This window comes from Rhinoderma darwinii, unplaced genomic scaffold (assembly GCF_050947455.1).
Source record: "Rhinoderma darwinii isolate aRhiDar2 unplaced genomic scaffold, aRhiDar2.hap1 Scaffold_418, whole genome shotgun sequence".
In the NCBI taxonomy this organism is placed as follows: Eukaryota; Metazoa; Chordata; class Amphibia; order Anura; family Rhinodermatidae; genus Rhinoderma; species Rhinoderma darwinii.
Window position 1 is genome coordinate 1 of NW_027463737.1, and position 21,727 is coordinate 21,727.

The window sequence follows — 21,727 nt, forward strand, 5'->3', positions numbered from 1 at the left end:
GATACATTATATCATCCCTGTGTACATAGTATTAGTATTACTCGGGTCTGCGCCCTTCGTCCTGCCAGTTTTCCAGCCTTCGCCCTCATTAGAACATTCTGTGGCTCTTTCTCCCGTTCCACTAGAAGCCGCGTCTGAAGCTCCCCCCGGCCGCGTCCTCTCACAATGGAGCCTTCCGGCCAGGGGTCAGCGCTCCACCTTCCATGTGTACATGGGGATAACACGGCCCGGCCCGCGCTCATTGGCCACTCTCTATCTCACATTCGACCATTGTCTCTGCACCTGAATGGATTATTCCATTCTCCAGGTGGGGGGTGGGGCGGCAGAGGATTGAGACGGTAGGTGTAACATTCCTCCAGGGAGGGGGTTCCCGGGTGACCATTAAGTGGAGATAGTTAGAAGTGGACGGTGAGCTGTAATATCGGGGGGATCGGACTCCTCTCTGGGCTGGAATCTCTTAGGATCCTCCTTGGCCCCCTCCCACCTATTGCGTTCAAATCCGGCTGCCCACGGTCTGAACTGGGACAATGTAACGAGACAGCAGACTGTCAGCGATAGAGACATACCGAGAGAGTCTACAGACTATGGGAAGGAAGCGGACAGAGTGACCCGATCACATCAGACCCCAGGGGACGGGGGCCGACTGAGGGGACAAAGGCAGCCGGATTGTGGAATCACAAGCTGCATCCAAACCCCCATCCTCCAAAAATAAAGGAGCTATGCAATATGGAGAGAGCCCCTGTGTAGCCCCCTGAGCGCCTGGCAGCACGATGGTGGTGAGTAGCAGTGGGCACGGCTGCATGGCACGCTGGGCTATGTGGTGATGATTGACGGGCACCTTTGTTGTGGGTGGCAGTGGCGCTGCTGGCGCCTCTGTGCTGCATGATGGCACATGGATAGACCAGCTCTGATATTAAAAAGCCCCCCAAAAAAATGGTATTTCCAATGGATATTTCGCCGCCTCCTATTGTGTTATGGTGACTGTTAACCCCGTCAGTCTCAGGCAGCAGCAGGTGCAACGCAGGGTTAAATTATTCTGTAAGGGATCAAGTGTCCAGCCCACATGAGCAATGCTCTGCAGATCTTCATGAGATGTCCTGCAGAGGGCGAGAGAGTGGCCGGTGGGAGACATTATCCTAAGTGACATCTATGGCGGGGAGTGATGCTCTGCGTCTGATCAGGTGCAATGCTCTGCATAGAAATGTGGCACGTTTCCTGCCTCCGCCATGCCCTGCGGGGGCACTCCGGCTGAACACCCCAATAAAGAGGAGCTCAGATGTTGGTTTACGGCGGGTTGGATGGCGGCGCGTGCCGCTAAAATGGGCGATTGATAGTCGTGGTGAGTCAGAGCGGGGCGGCCGCCAGCGCGCAACTTTCCAGATCCCGGGTATTCGGGTGAAACTTGGGTTTTCTTGCAGTGTGTGGGTGTGAATAGATCGTTAGCTCTTGAGGCCAGGGGACCGTGACGCTAAACCTTCACTATTATTGATGTGTATATTATGGCGCCATCATCTCCCGTGGCGCTGACTTCACAACTGCACGTAAATCCCATATATAATGTGTCCTCCCGTAAGGTAGAGACTGTCACTGACCGCTTTGCTCGGGATAGGGTAGAGGCTGTCACTGACAGCTTGGATAGGGTAGAGGCTGTTACTGACAGCTTGGCTCGGGATAGGGTAGAGGCTGTCACTGACAGCTTGGCTCGGGATAGGGTAGAGGCTGTCACTGACAGCTTGGATAGGGTAGAGGCTGTCACTGACAGCTTGGATAGGGTAGAGGCTGTCACTGACAGCTTGGATAGGGTAGAGGCTGTCACTGACAGCTTGGATAGGGTAGAGGCTGTTACTGACAGCTTGGCTCGGCATAGGGTAGAGGCTGTCACTGACAGCTTGGCTCGGGATAGGGTAGAGGCTGTCACTGACAGCTTGGCTCAGGATAGGGTAGAGGCTGTCACTGACAGCTTGGCTCGGGATAGGGTAGAGGCTGTCACTGGCAGCTTGGCTCAGGATAGGGTAGAGGCTGTCACTGGCAGCTTGGCTCAGGATAGGGTTGAGGCTGTCACTGGCAGCTTGGCTCAGGAGGATAGGGTAGAGGCTGTCACTGACAGCTTGGCTCGGGATAGGGTAGAGGCTGTCACTGGCAGCTTGGCTCGGGATAGGGTAGAGGCTGTCACTGACAGCTTGGCTCGGGATAGGGTAGAGGCTGTCACTGGCAGCTTGGCTCAGGATTGCGCAGTAGGAGGTGACCAGGCCCCAAAACCCAGCGTCATGGGAGTGATTAGTATTGGCGGGCGCGCGGGGAGCATCACACTGCCATCACTGTGTCCTTACCCCATTACCATAACAAAAGCCGAGCCTCCCCCTCCTCGTTCCCACCCTGAGTTTCATGGTCACGGCTATGGTGGTGCAGGTTTCCATGGTAACCGCTGTTCCCGCGCAAAGCATTGGGGGGTGACAATAGTGAGAGTGATGTCCTTCGCTATAGACAGGCGGCCAGCTGCTAATAGGACTGGTAGAGCAGCCTTTATTGTAGATTTTATCGGCTGCGTCCCGGAAGCTTTTAAGGCCTAAATGTCGTAACTGTGCCGTGTGTTTGTAGAGGGTCGATTTATTTTGTCGTTGAATTAAGCCTATTGCTCCCTGTTATCAGCCGTTTCAGGCCGGGAAGAAGATGACTGTATTCTCTTTTCCTACAGTCATCCGGTCCCCAGCCTGCAATGGCTGATAACAGGGAGCGCTAGACTGTTTTCACCTGTCCTATAATCATCTTCTCCCTGGCCTAAAATGTCTGATAACAGGGACCAATATATACGGTGTCCACCTGTCCTACAGTCAACTTCTTCATTTCTTCAATTGACTGACAACAGGGAGCAATAGATTGTATTCACATGTCCCATAATATGTTGCTCGCAGTTATCAGCCATTGCAGGCTTCTGGGAGGCTGATCTACAACCGGTAAATATAATCTATTGTTCTCTGTTATCAGGTTGGGGAGAGGATGACTGTAGTGCCCTTCAATGGGATAAGTGACAGGAAGTGTAGACCCCCCTCCCCTCCCCGATGACCACTACTTTATGTCTCATATCTCCGGTGCTGAGATCCTCCATGGGGGTCACATCTATAGGTGTCGGATATTGATCTTCCGGAATGATAATTGTCTCGTCTTTGGCCCCGATTACAGAATTGTCGGGCGTTTGACCGTGTTTCCCGCCTCGGATCGCTCCCGCGTGTGTACGCCGCGATCGCAGTAATATCCGTACATCTGAGGTGGTTGTAGTTTTGCCATTCCATATGATACACATGCAGGTTCAGCGATCGCTCCGATGTCCCTGTCAGGGACTCCCGGGACCTATTCCTTTGAAATGCCCTGAAGTCGTGAAAAACCGAATGAAATATTTACGTCTATTCATCGTACGTCGCGTATCAATACGGCGTGTCCTGCGCCGGGCGCTCCATCTATTATTCCTGCCGCGGTGACATTGGAGGCCGCTGCTCTGCTTGTCTGCCCTCCAGTCAAAATCAGCCGAAAATCTGAATACATCAAATATTGCCTTTATTCTAGTGACGGATCTATCGTTACTGCTCCGAAATGATCGCCCTTATCCCCGAACACCGACCAGATGTAATAACATAAGCCAATATTACTCCCTCCTTCTTCTTCCCTCACTCTGTCCTTTTTCTGGATCCCTTGTCTAGGTTTGAGTTGAGAGAATTTTTTTTTAAGTGGAGTTCCCCTTTAAATCTTCCCGGCATATACATTATATAATCGGTGTTCCGTAACTTCGCCGAGTCGATGCTTATTTCTGTTTTCGTGGCCCCTCCGGTGTATTCTTCAGGTTGGATAAGGTTAGGTTGCCGGTTGACTTCCTGTCTGGGTGACAACCGTTTCCGTTCCTGTAACTACGTGTATATAAGTAGTCACCGGAAGTCGCTACATGGACATCAATCCCACTGTGGGAACTAAAAAGGTTGTAAGTTATCTGCCAGCTGTGTACGGAGAGGGAGGCCTGGGAAAGATATTAATCCTCATGTATAAAGAAGGCCCAGAGTGTTGAAAGGGGAGGGGCTGTGACACAGGGGAGGGGCTGTGACTACCCAAATATCAGAAAACATATTGTATGGTAGGACAGGAGGGGTTTTTTCAAGGATGTTGAGGTTTTCCAGGTAGCCTATGAGGGGCTGCATCTGGCCAGATAGTCACCAGTTGGTCAACTCTTCTATACGCTGAACTTAAAGGAATGTTCCACCCAAACTATGAAAATTCGGCTATTTAGTGGGTGTAGATTCCAGTGACCGGAACCCTTTAAAAAAATGGCGCAGATACACGAACCATATTAATGAATAAAAATTCCCCCAAAAAATGTTCAGCGTTACCGTAACCGGCAATCATGGTTTTTAAAGGGGCGTGGCTAATTTTTTGTACCTCAGGCGTGTTCTGGGTCGTATTGTATGGCGCCGATTCCAAGGTGACGCTTGGTGAATACGGTGCACCAATGCTTTTTGCGCCATTTTGCAGTCTTTTTTTCTTACAATGGCGGCTGGCACTGCGCACATCGCTCATCACCAGGGAGCCAGATAATGACGTCTCCATAGTCTGGAGGAGAATAAGTGTGAACGGCTCCTTATTTGTCCAAGGAGAATGTCCTGCAGCAAATATTGACTATAACCAGTGTGGCGAAAATTAAACCGACCGCAGGAGCGAGACGAGTGGTTGCTATGGAGATCCCCGGCTCCCTGAGGTTATCAGATCCTGTATCCGTAACCTTCATGTAAAATAACTTAGTTAATTCTTTACTTTATTACTACATCATGCATTATACTCCCGTCACAGCCAAAGCAGCATTTACATTTCTACAGTTACAACATGTATCACGCTCCATTCACATCCAGAGCTGCAGTCACTATCCTGCAGCGATCGTGTTAGTGACCAAGCTGACCATAGGCATTGGATTTTAGTTAGATTTTCTCTGGTTTCCTGTTATTACAGAGCAGTGCATTATGGGAGTGCAGATGAGTTGCATTTTTACAGCTAAGCTTGTTAGGTCACATGTCTGACAGTGGGGTGGAGCTAAACCGTTGTCTGTTTCCAAGGGCAACCAGTAGAAGAAGCTGCGTTTATGATTCGATCGTCGCCCTTGGAAGTGGTCATTTAGCTCCGCCCACTCTCAGACGGTGGCAGAATCGTTGTAGCATCATTAGAGGGCGATGACCAGGAGTAAAGGAAAATATTATTCAGAGGGGGTTAAATAGAAATGTATACTGGTAGGATATAGCTTCCATAGACTCTAATAGAACGCTGCCACCTAGTGGCTGAGTATATCATGAAATATCGTTTCTCGGGATTGCTGAGAATAACTTTCTCCTACAGCCCCGTCTCTCATCTCGTATTTTTACTTCTGTATGAAGCGCGCCGCTTTTTCTATAAATAAATAAATACCCCTCATCCGATGCACTTTAGGCTTTAAATAGCTGCAAAAAGTAGGTTATGCTCATGGAAAAAAACGGCACAAATCCAGCGTCCCGGGGCCGGTGTGGAGTGAAAAAGTCTGAATGCGCAATCAACTTAATGAACTTCACGTGTATCAAGGGAAATCCGCGATCTGGGAGCGACGACTGTAAGGGTATGTCCACACGGCCTATTTTCAGTCGTTTTTCGGGTCGTAAACACCCCGAAAAACGGCTAAAAACGCGAGTTGCTTAAAAAACGGCTAAAAATCAGAGGCGGTTTTCCCTTGAAAACAGCTTCCGTATTTCCAGCCGTTTTTTGTTAAGCGTGTGAACATTGCCTGAGAACGGATTTACGGAGCACCGTTTTTCACCTTTTTCTCAAAGTTAGACGATCGCAACGAAAAGCTTTACCCTCCCCTTTTTTTCCTTTTTTTTTTTTTTTTAACAACGATGAAAAGGTTGCCATAGCAACTGAAAACATTGCACCCAGCCCTTATTTATACGTGGTACTTCAGGAGAGCAGGAGGAGCTTTTACTTTGGGTGGAGGGCACTGACGAGAACCCCTGTCTGTATGGCAGCTCTAGAATTTGTACTCGGCACACCTTGCTTGTGTTACAAAAATATATTTTTATTTTTATTATGGATGCCAGAGGCTGTATGTGCGACGTCGACGTTTCGGTCAGACAGACCCTCGTCGGGCACTGAGCCGTGCTGGGGACTGGATCGGTACAAAATGATGCGTGTATAGCGCTGCTGTGGTCAGTAACCGGCGGCTTACCGCTCTGTGTTGGCGCTCTCAGTAAGCCGCCGGTTACTGACCACAGCAGCGCTATACACGCATCATTTTGTACCGATCCAGTCCCCAGCACGGCTCAGTGCCCGACGAGGGTCTGTCTGACCGAAACGTCGACGTCGCACATTTTTGTAACACAAGCAAGGTGTGCCGAGTACAAATTCTTAACCTATACCCGGGTTGGGACCCTACCTCGAGCACCCAAAGAAACCAGTGCCATCTGAACACAACCATGTATGGCAGCTCTGTTACCACTCTGTAGAAGGCGGTGCTGTAAGGCGACGTTCACATCACGTTTTGCCCTTCGTTTGACGTATACGCCGGGAAAATCCGAAAAAAGGCTGCGGCGGGAAAGGGTTAATGTTTCTTTTTTTCTTGGACGCCGCGGCGTGGAGTTGTGAAGTCCACTGCGCTATTCCACACCTTCAAAATGATTAGCGTGTAGGTTGGGAGCTTTCCAAACGGGATGTGAACGGGGACCTCGTACGGTCGCGTGCATGCGGCCTAACAGACCTTCACTGGTGTCTCTGTGCTGGCGGAAAGGTCGACGAGTCTGACCGATGCCGCGGACAAAATGGCATCCTATCTTTCCACAGATCGGAGAGTCTGGTCAGTTTTCACGGACCCGATTCACCCGCTAAAGTAAATGGGTCCGTGAAAACTATCGGGTGCCACGAAAAACTAGCCCGAGCGGCACTCTGAGTATGCGACTGCACTTACAATATAACTTTTACGTCCTACGGTAAATTACTTTAGTGAGAGGCCGAAACCTGAAGTGTGAACCGAACGTACCCATAATTGGCGTGCCAATTAAACCAACGCGGTCATTCGCACACCTGGCCACACCCACATTGTTTAAACTGCGCCCACAAATGAACTAAACCACTCCCATATCCCACAGTAACACGGTCTCAAAGAACTTAACATGGCCCTGTTGTCCATAGCAACCAATTAGTTTTCAGCTCTTCATTTTCTGCTCCTTGCTGCCCATAGCAACCAATCGGAGTCCTTGTTTTACATCATCAGGTCAGTTTACAAAGTGAAAGCTGAACTCTGGTTGCTATGGACAACAAGGTATTTTTCTCTCTGAGACACGAGGTTTCGGATTATTTTAATGTGAAGTGGATTAATTTCTGGCTGCGATGCTGCCAAACATTGGGGAAGATTTATCAAAACTGGTGCAAGGAGGAAGTGGAGGAGATGCCCATAGCAGCCAATCAGATTCCAGCTCTCATCTTTCATAGGCCTTTTGGAAAATGAAAGCAGCAGCCTAATTGGTTGTTATAGGCAACTGCTTCACTTGGGGCTCTCTGTATATAAATGGGTCTTCCCTATCATGTGTGTGCGCCATTTTTTTGTAGCGTCTTACTGACATAACGGGATGGTGTTTATGTGGCATATAACTGCTGAAAACTAAGGCTTAACCGCAAACTGGTATTTTTATACATCCAGTCTCTTCTATAGCAAATCTTTTTGCTGCGGTATTTCTGCGCCATGCGGTGTGAACTTGACTTTGCCGACTATTATGACTTGGTAGTGAAGCTTTTGTCACCGCTGACATCTCTATACAGTATTTCTCCTTCTGTCGGATGATCAATATAAATCTCTGTAGAGTTCACAACCGCCTGGTCCAATAACGTACAAATGCGTCCTTGAGACGGTCGCCAGCAGCTTTCAGCGTGGTTGTGTAGTTTTAATGTAATTGCTCATAGTTTGTTCACAAGTGGGATCTGTAAATCAGCGAAGTCTTCAGTTTCTATAGAAACACAGAGCATGGAAAGAATATTTAAAAATAGTTTTCGTTTAATGCGTGTTCTAAAAGAGACCGCGGCAAAGAATATGGCAAAATAAACGATTCTAGTCACCAATGATCTTATCCTCAATGATACAGGAATGTTAGGCGGACCGACTACTATAAAACTGCCCCTATATACAAGAATATAACTACTATAATACTGCCCCCTATATACAAGAATATAACTACTATAATACTGCTCCTATATACAAGAATATAACTACTATAATACTGCTCCTATATACAAGAATATAACTACTATAAAACTGCCCCTATATACAAGAATATAACTACTATAATACTGCTCCTATATACAAGAATATAACTACTATAATAATGCCCCCTATATACAAGAATATAACTACTATAATACTGCTCCTATATACAAGAATATAACTACTATAATACTGCCCCTATATACAAGAATATAACTACTATAATACTGCCCCCTATATACAAGAATATAACTACTATAATACTGCCCCCTATATACAAGAATATAACTACTATAACACTGCTCCTATATACAAGAATATAACTACTATAATACTGCCCCCTATATACAAGAATATAACTACTATAATACTGCCCACTATATACAAGAATATAACTACTATAATACTGCCCCCTATATACAAGAATATAACTACTATAATACTGCCCCCTATATACAAGAATATAACTACTATAATATTGCCTCCTATATACAAGAATATAACTACTATCATACTGCCCCTATATACAAGAATATAACTACTATAATACTGCCCCCTATATACAAGAATATAACTACTATAATACAGCCCCCTATATACAAGTATATAACTACTATAATACTGCCTCCTATATACAAGAATATAACTACTATAATACTGCTCCTATATACAAGAATATAACTACTATAATACTGCTCCTATATACAAGAATATAACTACTATAATACTGCCCCTATACACAAGAATATAACTACTATAATACTGCCCCCTATATACAAGAATATAACTACTATAATACTTCCCCTATATACAAGAATATAACTACTATAATACTGCTCCTATATACAAGAATATAACTACTATAATACTGCCCCTATATACAAGAATATAACTACTATAATACTGCCCCTATATACAAGAATATAACTACTATAATACTGCCCCCTATATACAAGAATATAACTACTATAATACTGCCCTCTATATACAAGAATATAACTACTATAATACTGCCCCCTATATACAAGAATATAACTACTATAACACTGCTCCTATATACAAGAATATAACTACTATAATACTGCCCCCTATATACAAGAATATAACTACTATCATACTGCCCCTATATACAATAATATAACTACTATAATACTGCCCCCTATATACAAGAATATAACTACTATAATACAGCCCCCTATATACAAGTATATAACTACTATAATACTGCCTCCTATATACAAGAATATAACTACTATAATACTGCTCCTATATACAAGAATATAACTACTATAATACTGCTCCTATATACAAGAATATAACTACTATAATACTGCCCCTATACACAAGAATATAACTACTATAATACTGCCCCCTATATACAAGAATATAACTACTATAATACTGCCCCCTATATACAAGAATATAACTACTATAATACTGCCACCTATATACAAGAATATAACTACTATAATACTGCTCCTATATACAAGAATATAACTACTATAATACTTCCCCTATATACAAGAATATAACTACTATAATACTGCCCCTATATACAAGAATATAACTACTATAATACTGCCCCTATATACAAGAATATAACTACTATAATACTGCTCCTATATACAAGAATATAACTACTATAATACTGCCCCCTATATACAAGAATATAACTACTATAATACTGCTCCTATATACAAGAATATAACTACTATAATACTGCCCACTATATACAAGAATATAACTACTATAATACTGCTCCTATATACAAGAATATAACTACTATAATACTGCCCCTATATACAAGAATATAACTACTATAATACTGCCCCCTATATACAAGAATATAACTACTATAATACTGCCCTCTATATACAAGAATATAACTACTATAATACTGCCCCCTATATACAAGAATATAACTACTATAACACTGCCCTTATATACAAGAATATAACTACTATAATACTGCTCCCTATATACAGGAATATAACTACTATAATACTGCCCCCTATATGCAAGAATATAACTACTATAATACTGCCCCCTATATACAAGAATATAACTACTATAATACTGCCCTCTATATACAAGAATATAACTACTATAATACTGCCCCCTATATACAAGAATATAACTACTATAACACTGCCCTTATATACAAGAATATAACTACTATAATACTGCTCCCTATATACAGGAATATAACTACTATAATACTGCCCCCTATATGCAAGAATATAACTACTATAATACTGCTCCCTATATACAAGAATATAACTACTATAATATTGCTCCTATATACAAGAATATATCTACTATAATACTGCCCCCTATATACAACAATATAACTACTATAATACTGCCCCCTATATACAAGAATATAACTACTATAATACTGCCCCCTATATACAAGAATATAACTACTATAATACTGCCCCCTATGTACAAGAATATAACTACTATAATACTGCTCCTATATACAAGAATATAACTACTATAATACTGACCCTATATACAAGAATATAACTACTATAATACTGCCCTATATACAAGAATATAACTACTATAATACTGCCCCTATATACAAGAATATAACTACTATAATACTGCTTCTATATACAAGAATATAACTACTATAATACTGCCCCCTATATACAAGAATATAACTACTATAATACTGCCTCTATATACAAGAATATAACTACTATAATACTGCCCCCTATATACAAGAATATAACTACTATAATACTGACCCTATATACAAGAATATAACTACTATAATACTGCTCCTATATACAAGAATATAACTACTATAATACTGCCCCTATATACAAGAATATAACTACTATAATACTGCCTCCTATATACAAGAATATAACTACTATAATACTGCCCCCCTATATACAACAATATAACTACTATAATACTGCCCCCTATATACAAGAATATAACTACTATAATACTATCCCCTATATACAAGAATATAACTACTATAATACTGCTCCTATATACAAGACGATAACTACTATAATAGTGCCCCCTATATACAAGAATATAACTATTATAATACTGCCCCCTATATATAAGAATATAACTACTATAATACTGCTCCTATATACAAGAATATAACTACTATAATACTGCTCCTATATACAAGAATATAACTACTATAATACTGCTCCCTATATACAAGAATATAACTACTATAATACTGCTCCTATATACAAGAATATAACTACTATAATACTGCCCCCTATATACAAGAATATAACTACTATAATACTGTCCCCTATATACAAGAATATATCTACTATAATACTGCCCCATATACAAGAATATAACTACTATAATACTGCCCCTATATACAAGAATATAACTACTATAATACTGCTCCTATATACAAGAATATAACTACTATAATACTGCCCCCTATATACAAGAATATAACTACTATAATACTGCCCCTATATACAAGAATATAACTACTATAATACTGCTCCCTATATATAAGAATATAACTACTATAATACTGCCCCTATATACAAGAATATAACTACTATAATACTGCTCCTATATACAAGAATATAACTACTATATTACTGCCACCTATATACAAGAATATAACTACTATAATACTGCTCCTATATACAAGAATATAACTACTATAATACTGCCCCCTATATACAAGAATATAACTACTATAATACTGCTCCTATATACAAGAATATATCTACTATAATACTGCCCCCTATATACAACAATATAACTACTATAAGGCCTCATTTACACGAGCGTGTGCGTTTTGCGCGCGCAAAAAACGCTGCGTTTTGCGCGCGCAAAAGGCACTTGGCAGCTCCGTGTGTCATCCGTGTATGATGCGCGGCTGCGTGATTTTCACGCAGCCGCCATCATAGAGATGAGGCTAGTCGACGCCCGTCACTGTCCAAGGTGCTGAAAGAGCTAACTGATCGGCAGTAACTCTTTCAGCACCCTCGACAGTGAATGCCGAACACAATATACACCAACCTGTGAATAAAAAAAGACTTTCATACTTACCAAGAACTTCCTGCTTCCCCCAGTCCGGGCTCCCGGCCGTTGCCTTGGTGACGCGTCCCTCTCTTGTCATCCGGCCCCACCTCCCAGGATGACGCCGCAGTCCATGAGACCGCTGCAGCCTGTGATTGGCTGCAGCCTGTGCTTGGCCTGTGATTGGCTGCAGCCTGTGCTTGGCCTGTGATTGGCTGCAGCTGTCACTTGGACTTTACTGTCATCCCGGGAGGTCGGACCGGAGTTATCGGTAAGTCAGAACGTCTTTTTTTTTTTTTTACAGGTTCATGGATTTTCGGAGCGGAAGTCACTGTCCATGGTGCTGAACCAGTTTAACGCTTTCAGCACCGTGGACAGTGACTGTCTCCTGACGTCGCGTACCCGAACATTTTTTACCGGTTTCGGTCAAAACGAGTTTGGCCGAACCCGGTGAAGTTCGGTGCGCTCATCTCGAATTTGACACTCCGTTTGGATGTTTGTAAACAGAAAAGCACGTGGTGCTTTTCTGTTTACATTCAGGAGTTTGACAGCTCTTGCGCGAATCACGCAGTTCGCACGGAAGTGCTTCCGTGCGGCATGCGTGGTTTTCACGCACCCATTGACTTCAATGGGTGCGTGAGTGCGCGAAAAACGCACGATTATAGAACATGTCGTGAGTTTTTTTCTGCGCACACGCGCTGAGCGCAATTCACGCATCGTCTAAACTGCCCCATTGACTAATATAGGTGCGTACGACATGCGTGCACAGCACGCGCGTCGCACGCGCGTATATTACGTTCGTGTAAATGAGGCCTAATACTGCCCCCTATATACAACAATATAACTACTATAATACTGCTCGCTATATACAAGAATATAACTACTATAATACTGCTCCTATATACAAGAATATAACTACTATAATACTGCCCCTATATACAAGAATATAACTAATATAATACTGCTCCTATATACAAGACTATAACTACTATAATACTGCCCCCTATATACAAGAATATAACTACTATAATACTGCCCCCTATATACAAGAATATAACTAATATAATACTGCTCTTATATACAAGACTATAACTACTATAATACTGCCCCCTATATACAAGAATATAACTACTATAATACTGCCTCTATATACAAGAATATAACTACTATAATACTACCCCTATATACAAGAATATAACTACTATAATACTGCCGCCTATATACAAGAATATAACTACTATAATACTGCTCCTATATACAAGAATATAACTTCTATAATACTGCCCCTATATACAAGAATATAACTACTATAATACTGCCCCCTATAGACAAGAATATAACTACTATAATACTGCTCCTATATACAAGAATATAACTACTATAATACTGCTCCTATATACAAGAATATAACTACTATAATACTGCCCTATATAAAACAATATAACTACTATAATACTGCTCCTATATACAAGAATATAACTACTATAATACTGCCCCTATATACAAGAATATAACTACTATAATACTGCCCCCCTATATACAAGAATATAACTACTATAATACTGCCCCCTATATACAAGAATATAACTACTAATATACTGCCCCTGTATACAAGAATATAACTACTATAATACTGCTCCTATATACAAGAATATAACTACTATAATACTGCCCCTATATACAAGAATATAACTACTGTAATACTGCTCCCTATATACAAGCATATAACTACTGTAATACTGCCCCTATATACAAGAATATAACTACTATAATACTGCTCCCTATATACAAGAATATAACTACTATAACACTGCCCCTATATACAAGAATATAACTACTATAATACTGCCCCTATATACTAGAATATAACTACTATAATAATGCCCCTATATATAAGAATATAACTACTATTATACTGCCCCCTATGTACAATAATATAACTACTATAATACTGCCCCCTATATACAAGAATATAACTACTATAATACTGCCCCTATATACAAGAATGTAACTACTATAATACTGCCCCTATATACAAGAATATAACTACTATAATACTGCTGCTATATACAAGAATATAACTACTATAATACTGCCCCCTATATACAAGAATATATCTACTATAATACTGCCCCTATATACAAGAATATAACTACTATAATACTACTCCTATATACAGGAAAAGAACTACTATAATACTGCCCCTATATACAGGAATAGAACTACTATAATACTGCCCCCTATACACAAGAATATAACTACTATAATACTGCCTCCTATATACAAGAATATAACTACTATAATACTGCTCCTATATACAAGAATATAACTACTATAATACTGCCCCTATATACAAGAATATAACTACTATAATACTGCCCCTATATACAAGAATATAACTACTATAATACTGCCCCTATATACAAGAATATAACTACTATAATACTGCCCCGTATATACAAGAATATAACTACTATAATACTGCCCCTATATACAAGAATATAACTCCTATAATACCTCCCCCTATATACAGGAATATAACTACTATAATACTGCCCCCTATATACAAGAATATAACTACTATAACACTGCCTCCTATATACAAGAATATAACTACTATAATACTGCTCCTATATACAAGAATATAACTACTATAATACTGCTCCTATATACAAGAATATAACTACTATAATACTGCTCCTATATACAAGAATATAACTCCTATAATACTGCCCCTATATACAAGAATATATCTACTATAATACTACCTCTATATACAGGAATATAACTACTATAATACTCCTCCTATATACAAGAATATAACTACTATAATACTACCCCCTATATACAAGAATATAACTACTATAATACTGCCTCTATATACAAGAATATAACTACTATAATACTACTCCTATATACAGGAATAGAACTACTATAATACTGCCCCTATATACAGGAATATAACTACTATAATACTGCCCCCTATACACAAGAATATAACTACTATAATACTGCCTCCTATATACAAGAATATAACTACTATAATACTGCTCCTATATACAAGAATATAACTACTATAATACTGCCCCTATATACAAGAATATAACTACTATAATACTGCCCCTATATACAAGAATATAACTACTATAATACTGCCCCTATATACAAGAATATAACTACTATAATACTGCCCCTATATACAAGAATATAACTACTATAATACTGCCCCTATATACAAGAATATAACTACTATAATACTGCTCCTATATACAAGAATATAACTACTATAATACTGCTCCTATATACAAGAATATAACTACTATAATACTGCCCCTATATACCAGAATATAACTACTATAATACTACCCCCTATATACAAGAATATAACTACTATAATACTGCCCCTATATACAAGAATATAACTACTATAATACTGCCCCCTATATACAAGAATATAACTACTATAATACTGAGCCCTATATACAAGAATATAACTACTATAATACTGAGCCCTATATACAAGAATATAACTACTATAATACTGACCCCTATATACAAGAATATAACTACTAAAATACTGCTCCTATATACAAGAATATAACTACTATAATACTGCCCCTATATACAACAATATAACTACTATAATACTGCCCCTATACACAAGAATATAACTACTATAATACTGCTCCTATATACAAGAATATAACTACTATAATACTGCCCCTATATACAAGAATATATCTACTATAATACTGCCCCTATACACAAGAATATAACTACTATAATACTGCTCCTATATACAAGAATATAACTACTATAATACTGCCCCTATATACAAGAATATATCTACTATAATACTGCCCCTATACACAAGAATATAACTACTATAATACTGCTCCTATATAAAAGAATATAACGACTATAATACTGCCCCCTATATACAAGAATATAACTACTATAATACTGCCCCCTATATACAATAATATAACTACTATAATACTGCCCCCTATATACAAGAATATAACTACTATAATACTGCTCCTATATACAAGAATATAACTACTATAATACTGCCCCTATATACAAGAATATAACTACTATAATACTGCCCCTATATACAAGAATATAACTACCATAATACTGCCCCCTATATACAAGAATATAACTACTATAATACTGCTCCTATATACAAGAATATAACTACTATAATACTGCCCCCTATATACAAGAATATAACCGCTATAATACTGCTCCTATATACAGGAATATAACTGCTATAATACTGCCCCCTATATACAAGAATATAACTACTATAATACTGCCCCCTATACACAAGAATATAACTGCTATAGTACTGCCACCTATATACAAGAATATAACTACTATAATACTGCCCCCTATATACAAGAATAGAACTACTATAATACTGCTCCTATACACAAGAATATAACTGCTATAGTACTGCCACCTATATACAAGAATAGAACTACTATAATACTGCTCCTATATACAAGAATATAACTACTATAATACTGCCCCTATATACAAGAATGTAACTACTATAATACTGCCCCCTATATACAAGAATATAACTACTATAATACTGCCCCCTATATACAAGAATATAACTACTATAATACTGCTCCTATATACAAGAATATAACTACTATACTACTGTCCCTATATACAAGAATATAACTACTATAATACTGCCCCTATATACAGGAATATAACTACTGTCCCTATGGTCTAGGACATGTTAGGCGTTCTAATTTCACTTTATTCAGCCATGCAGGATGAATCTGATTGGCTGTGACTTGGCTGCTGTTTGTTGCTGGAATAAAGTGGTTTATGATGTATCTGACATAAATTTTGTATGTTCTGCGGCCCCGTTGAGTTTTCACATCCATAAATCTGCTTTGCTCTTCAGGCTCGGGGTTCGGACACACTGGATACAGGTACGGAGGGCTCCGGACGACTCATTTCTTCTGCAGCTCCCACCAGCGTGAAGGGGAGACCCAGCAAGAGGTGAATCCGGAGGATCGGGGAGGAGGGGGGGGTGATGTTTGATGTGGATGGACGTCCTGCTGATTATACTGTATTCCTCATTTCACGCATGAGCTGCTCTGGATTATATAACGGCGTGAGCGATCTCTAATATTTTTCAGGAAATCGCAGGATTTTCGAGGTTTACTAATCCTATTTTCCTTGGTCTATTTTTAGGGTAACACGTGGCCCCTTTGTAAAGCTGGCGGACTGCGCTCACTATCACTATGAAAATGTCAACTATGGTCCTATCCAGGTAAGAGACCCTTATATACTGTGCGAGATCTCCGATTGATCGAGCACACGGATGATTCAGTGGTAGATTTCCGAGGTTGACCTTAGATTTGGTTTGGGTATAGTCAGGGGTGTGGAGGATTATCCGTTCTTCACACCTAACATCCCTCCACCCCCCAGGAAGGTATGGACTTTCCCGCTGGAAAGCCTCCGATCATTTTCCTGATTAGTCTCCCATAGCAACAGCATCGGCAGGCAGAATCCCAGTCAGTAGATCAAAGCAGGCGGCGATCGTTCCCGATGACGATCAAGCACAGGTCAAGGCAAAGTTGCATGATCCAGATTTGCGAATCACATAATTAACATTATACAGTGTTGTCCTGAGCTAGAATATATAAAGAAAGGCTCAAGAATGTATTGGGCAGCCCTTTAGGATTTCTAGTGTGCTGGCCCTTTAAATCAAACAAAGACCACTTGCCTGTGACTACCGCGCAGTGACTGATGCCCGTCATGTCTTCCAGCTTTCTCTATCCGACTCTCGCCCGGAGGACTCCAATGTTAGCGAATCGGAGGCTGTTTACATTGTGCAAGTCACATGTCAGGTGGGTGCTATAAAGGAAAATGAGGCGCACAGGACAACCGTGATGTTGCCCATAGCAACCATGACAATTTTGCCAATTCATTTCTATGGTATAGGTAACAATACAAATGAATGCATCTGATTGGTTACAATGGTAATATACGTACACATACCCTTGAAGCTGCAACATAGTCTTCTCCATCTGCGGGAGGACGCTGTGTGACCCTCCCCCTAATATACACACGCCCAACCTCGATGTAATTTGTAGCTATTCTGCATCTTGGCCCTCATTGCTATAATGATGCAGAGCACGACGGCCGTGTATCCAATTAAAGCTGAATTCAGTGACCCCTTAAGTTGTGTTCCCCCCCGGGGGCCGCCGCTTATCTCCCGCTACCCCTATTAATAGTCCTGGTCTGACTTTTTGTATCTTTTCAATTCACTTTGGTGGTTTTATAATTAAAACATTGTTCTATGAAAATAGGACGTCAGATTTAATGAGATGCTCAGAAGCCTCCTCAGACCTTGACGATCGCCGGTAGACAAGTCAATTAATGATTACAACATCTTCATTTGTTTGTACGTTGTTCTTTACAGACCTCATCTAGTCTTGTCTCTTTTGTCTTTGCGTTCATCATCTTACAATGTTGTTGTTTTTCTACTTGGGTTCTAGAGTCTTAACCCTTCTATTCAGTCTCTATGTCCACCACCTCAATGCATCTCATTGTCCTTTGGGTGCTCCATCTCAACCAGTCTTATTGTTCTTTGGTTCACAAATCAGTCTGACTCTCAACATACACTATTTGCTCCAGATCTACCATCTCACCCTCATCTAGGTCTACCATCTCACCCTCATCCTTGTCCTCTAGGTCTACCATCTCACCCTCATCTAGGTCTACCATCTCACCCTCATACTTGTCCTCTAGGTCTACCATCTCACCCTCATCTAGGTCTACCATCTCACCCTCATCCTTGTCCTCTAGGTCTACCATCTCACCCTCATCTAGGTCTACCATCTCACCTTATCCTTGTCCTCTAGGTTTACCATCTCGCCTTATCCTTGTTCTCTAGGTCTACCATCTCACCTTATCCTTGTCCTCTAGGTTTACCATCTCACCTTATCCTTGTCCTCTAGGTCTACCATCTCACCTTATCCTTGTCCCCTAGGTCTACCATCTCACCCTCATCCTTGTCCTCTAGGTCTACCATCTCACCTTATCCTTGTCCTCTAGGTCTACCATCTCACCCTCATCCTTGTCCTCTAGGTCTACCATCTCACCTTATCCTTGTCCTCTAGGTTTACCATCTCACCTTATCCTTGTCCTCTAGGTCTACCATCTCACCCTCATCTTTGTCCCCTAGGGCTACCATCTCACCTTATCCTTGTCCTCTAGGTCTACCATCTCACCCTCATCCTTGTCCTCTAGATCTACCATCTCACCTTATCCTTGTCCCCTAGGTCTACCATCTCACCTTATCTTTGTCCTCTAGGTCTACCATCTCACCCTCATCCTTGTCCCCTAGGTCTGCCATCTCACCTTATCCTTGTCCTCTAGGTCTACCATCTCACCTTATCCTTGTCCTCTAGATCTACCATCTCACCTTATCCTTGTCCCCTAGGTCTACCATCTCACCTTATCTTTGTCCTCTAGGTCTACCATCTCACCCTCATCCTTGTCCCCTAGGTCTGCCATCTCACCTTATCCTTGTCCTCTAGGTCTACCATCTCACCTTATCCTTGTCCTCTAGGTCTACCATCTCACCCTCATTCTTGTCCTCTAGGTCTACCATCTCACCCTCATACTTGTCCTCTAGGTCTACCATCTCACCTTATCCTTGTCCCCTAGGTCTACCATCTCACCTTATCCTTGTCCTCTAGGTCTACCATCTCACCTTATCCTTGTCCTCTAGGTCTACCATCTCACCTTATCCTTGTCCTCTAGGTTTACCATCTCACCTTATCCTTGTCCTCTAGGTCTACCATCTCACCTTATCCTTGTCCCCTAGGTCTACCATCTCACCCTCATCCTTGTCCTCTAGGTCTACCATCTCACCTTATCCTTGTCCTCTAGGTCTACCATCTCACCCTCATCCTTGTCCTCTAGGTCTACCATCTCACCTTATCCTTGTCCTCTAGGTCTACCATCTCACCCTCATCCTTGTCCTCTTGGTCTACCATCTCACCTTATCCTTGTCCCCTAGGGCTACCATCTCACCTTATCCTTGTCCTCTAGGTCTACCATCTCACCCTCATCCTTGTCCTCTAGATCTACCATCTCACCTTATCCTTGTCCCCTAGGTCTGCCATCTCACCTTATCCTTGTCCTCTAGGTCTACCATCTCACCTTATCCTTGTCCTCTAGGTCTACCATCTCACCTTATCCTTGTCCTCTAGGTCTACCATCTCACCCTCATTCTTGTCCTCTAGGTCTACCATCTCACCCTCATACTTGTCCTCTAGGTCTACCATCTCACCTTATCCTTGTCCCCTAGGTCTACCATCTCACCTTATCCTTGTCCTCTAGGTCTACCATCTCACCTTATCCTCTAGGTCTACCATCTCACCTTATCCTTGTCCTCTAGGTTTACCATCTCACCTTATCCTTGTCCTCTAGGTCTACCATCTCACCTTATCCTTGTCCCCTAGGTCTACCATCTCACCTTATCCTTGTTCTCTAGGTCTACCATCTCACCTTATCCTTGTCCTCTAGGTCTACCATCTCACCTTATCCTTGTCCTCTAGGTTTACCATCTCACCTTATCCTTGTCCTCTAGGTCTACCATCTCACCTTATCCTTGTCCCCTAGGTCTACCATCTCACCCTCATCCTTGTCCTCTAGGTCTACCATCTCACCTTATCCTTGTCCTCTAGGTTTACCATCTCGCCTTATCCTTGTTCTCTAGGTCTACCATCTCACCTTATCCTTGTCCTCTAGGTTTACCATCTCACCTTATCCTTGTCCTCTAGGTCTACCATCTCACCTTATCCTTGTCCCCTAGGTCTACCATCTCACCCTCATCCTTGTCCTCTAGGTCTACCATCTCACCTTATCCTTGTCCTCTAGGTCTACCATCTCACCCTCATCCTTGTCCTCTAGGTCTACCATCTCACCTTATCCTTGTCCTCTAGGTCTACCATCTCACCCTCATCCTTGTCCTCTAGGTCTACCATCTCACCTTATCCTTGTCCTCTAGGTTTACCATCTCACCTTATCCTTGTCCTCTAGGTCTACCATCTCACCCTCATCTTTGTCCCCTAGGGCTACCATCTCACCTTATCCTTGTCCTCTAGGTCTACCATCTCACCCTCATCCTTGTCCTCTAGATCTACCATCTCACCTTATCCTTGTCCCCTAGGTCTACCATCTCACCTTATCTTTGTCCTCTAGGTCTACCATCTCACCCTCATCCTTGTCCCCTAGGTCTGCCATCTCACCTTATCCTTGTCCTCTAGGTCTACCATCTCACCTTATCCTTGTCCTCTAGGTCTACCATCTCACCTTATCCTTGTCCTCTAGGTCTACCATCTCACCCTCATTCTTGTCCTCTAGGTCTACCATCTCACCCTCATACTTGTCCTCTAGGTC

The 21,727-nt window shown here is 41.5% G+C and overlaps 1 protein-coding gene across 1 annotated transcript in view; it reads left to right on the forward strand.

Moving 5' to 3' along the window:
* Positions 1-638: 638 nt before the first annotated feature.
* The window catches only part of LOC142709960 (rho GTPase-activating protein 33-like), a gene marked incomplete at its 3' end in the record, with an annotated part of 28,638 nt that continues 7,549 nt past the window's right edge, over positions 639-21,727 (forward strand). Inside the window, exons 1-4 of the mRNA XM_075848499.1 lie at positions 639-776; positions 17,211-17,308; positions 17,504-17,582; positions 18,082-18,162. Of these exons, the coding sequence (XP_075704614.1) occupies positions 771-776; positions 17,211-17,308; positions 17,504-17,582; positions 18,082-18,162 (264 nt within the window). The remainder of the gene's footprint in view (positions 777-17,210; positions 17,309-17,503; positions 17,583-18,081; positions 18,163-21,727) is intronic.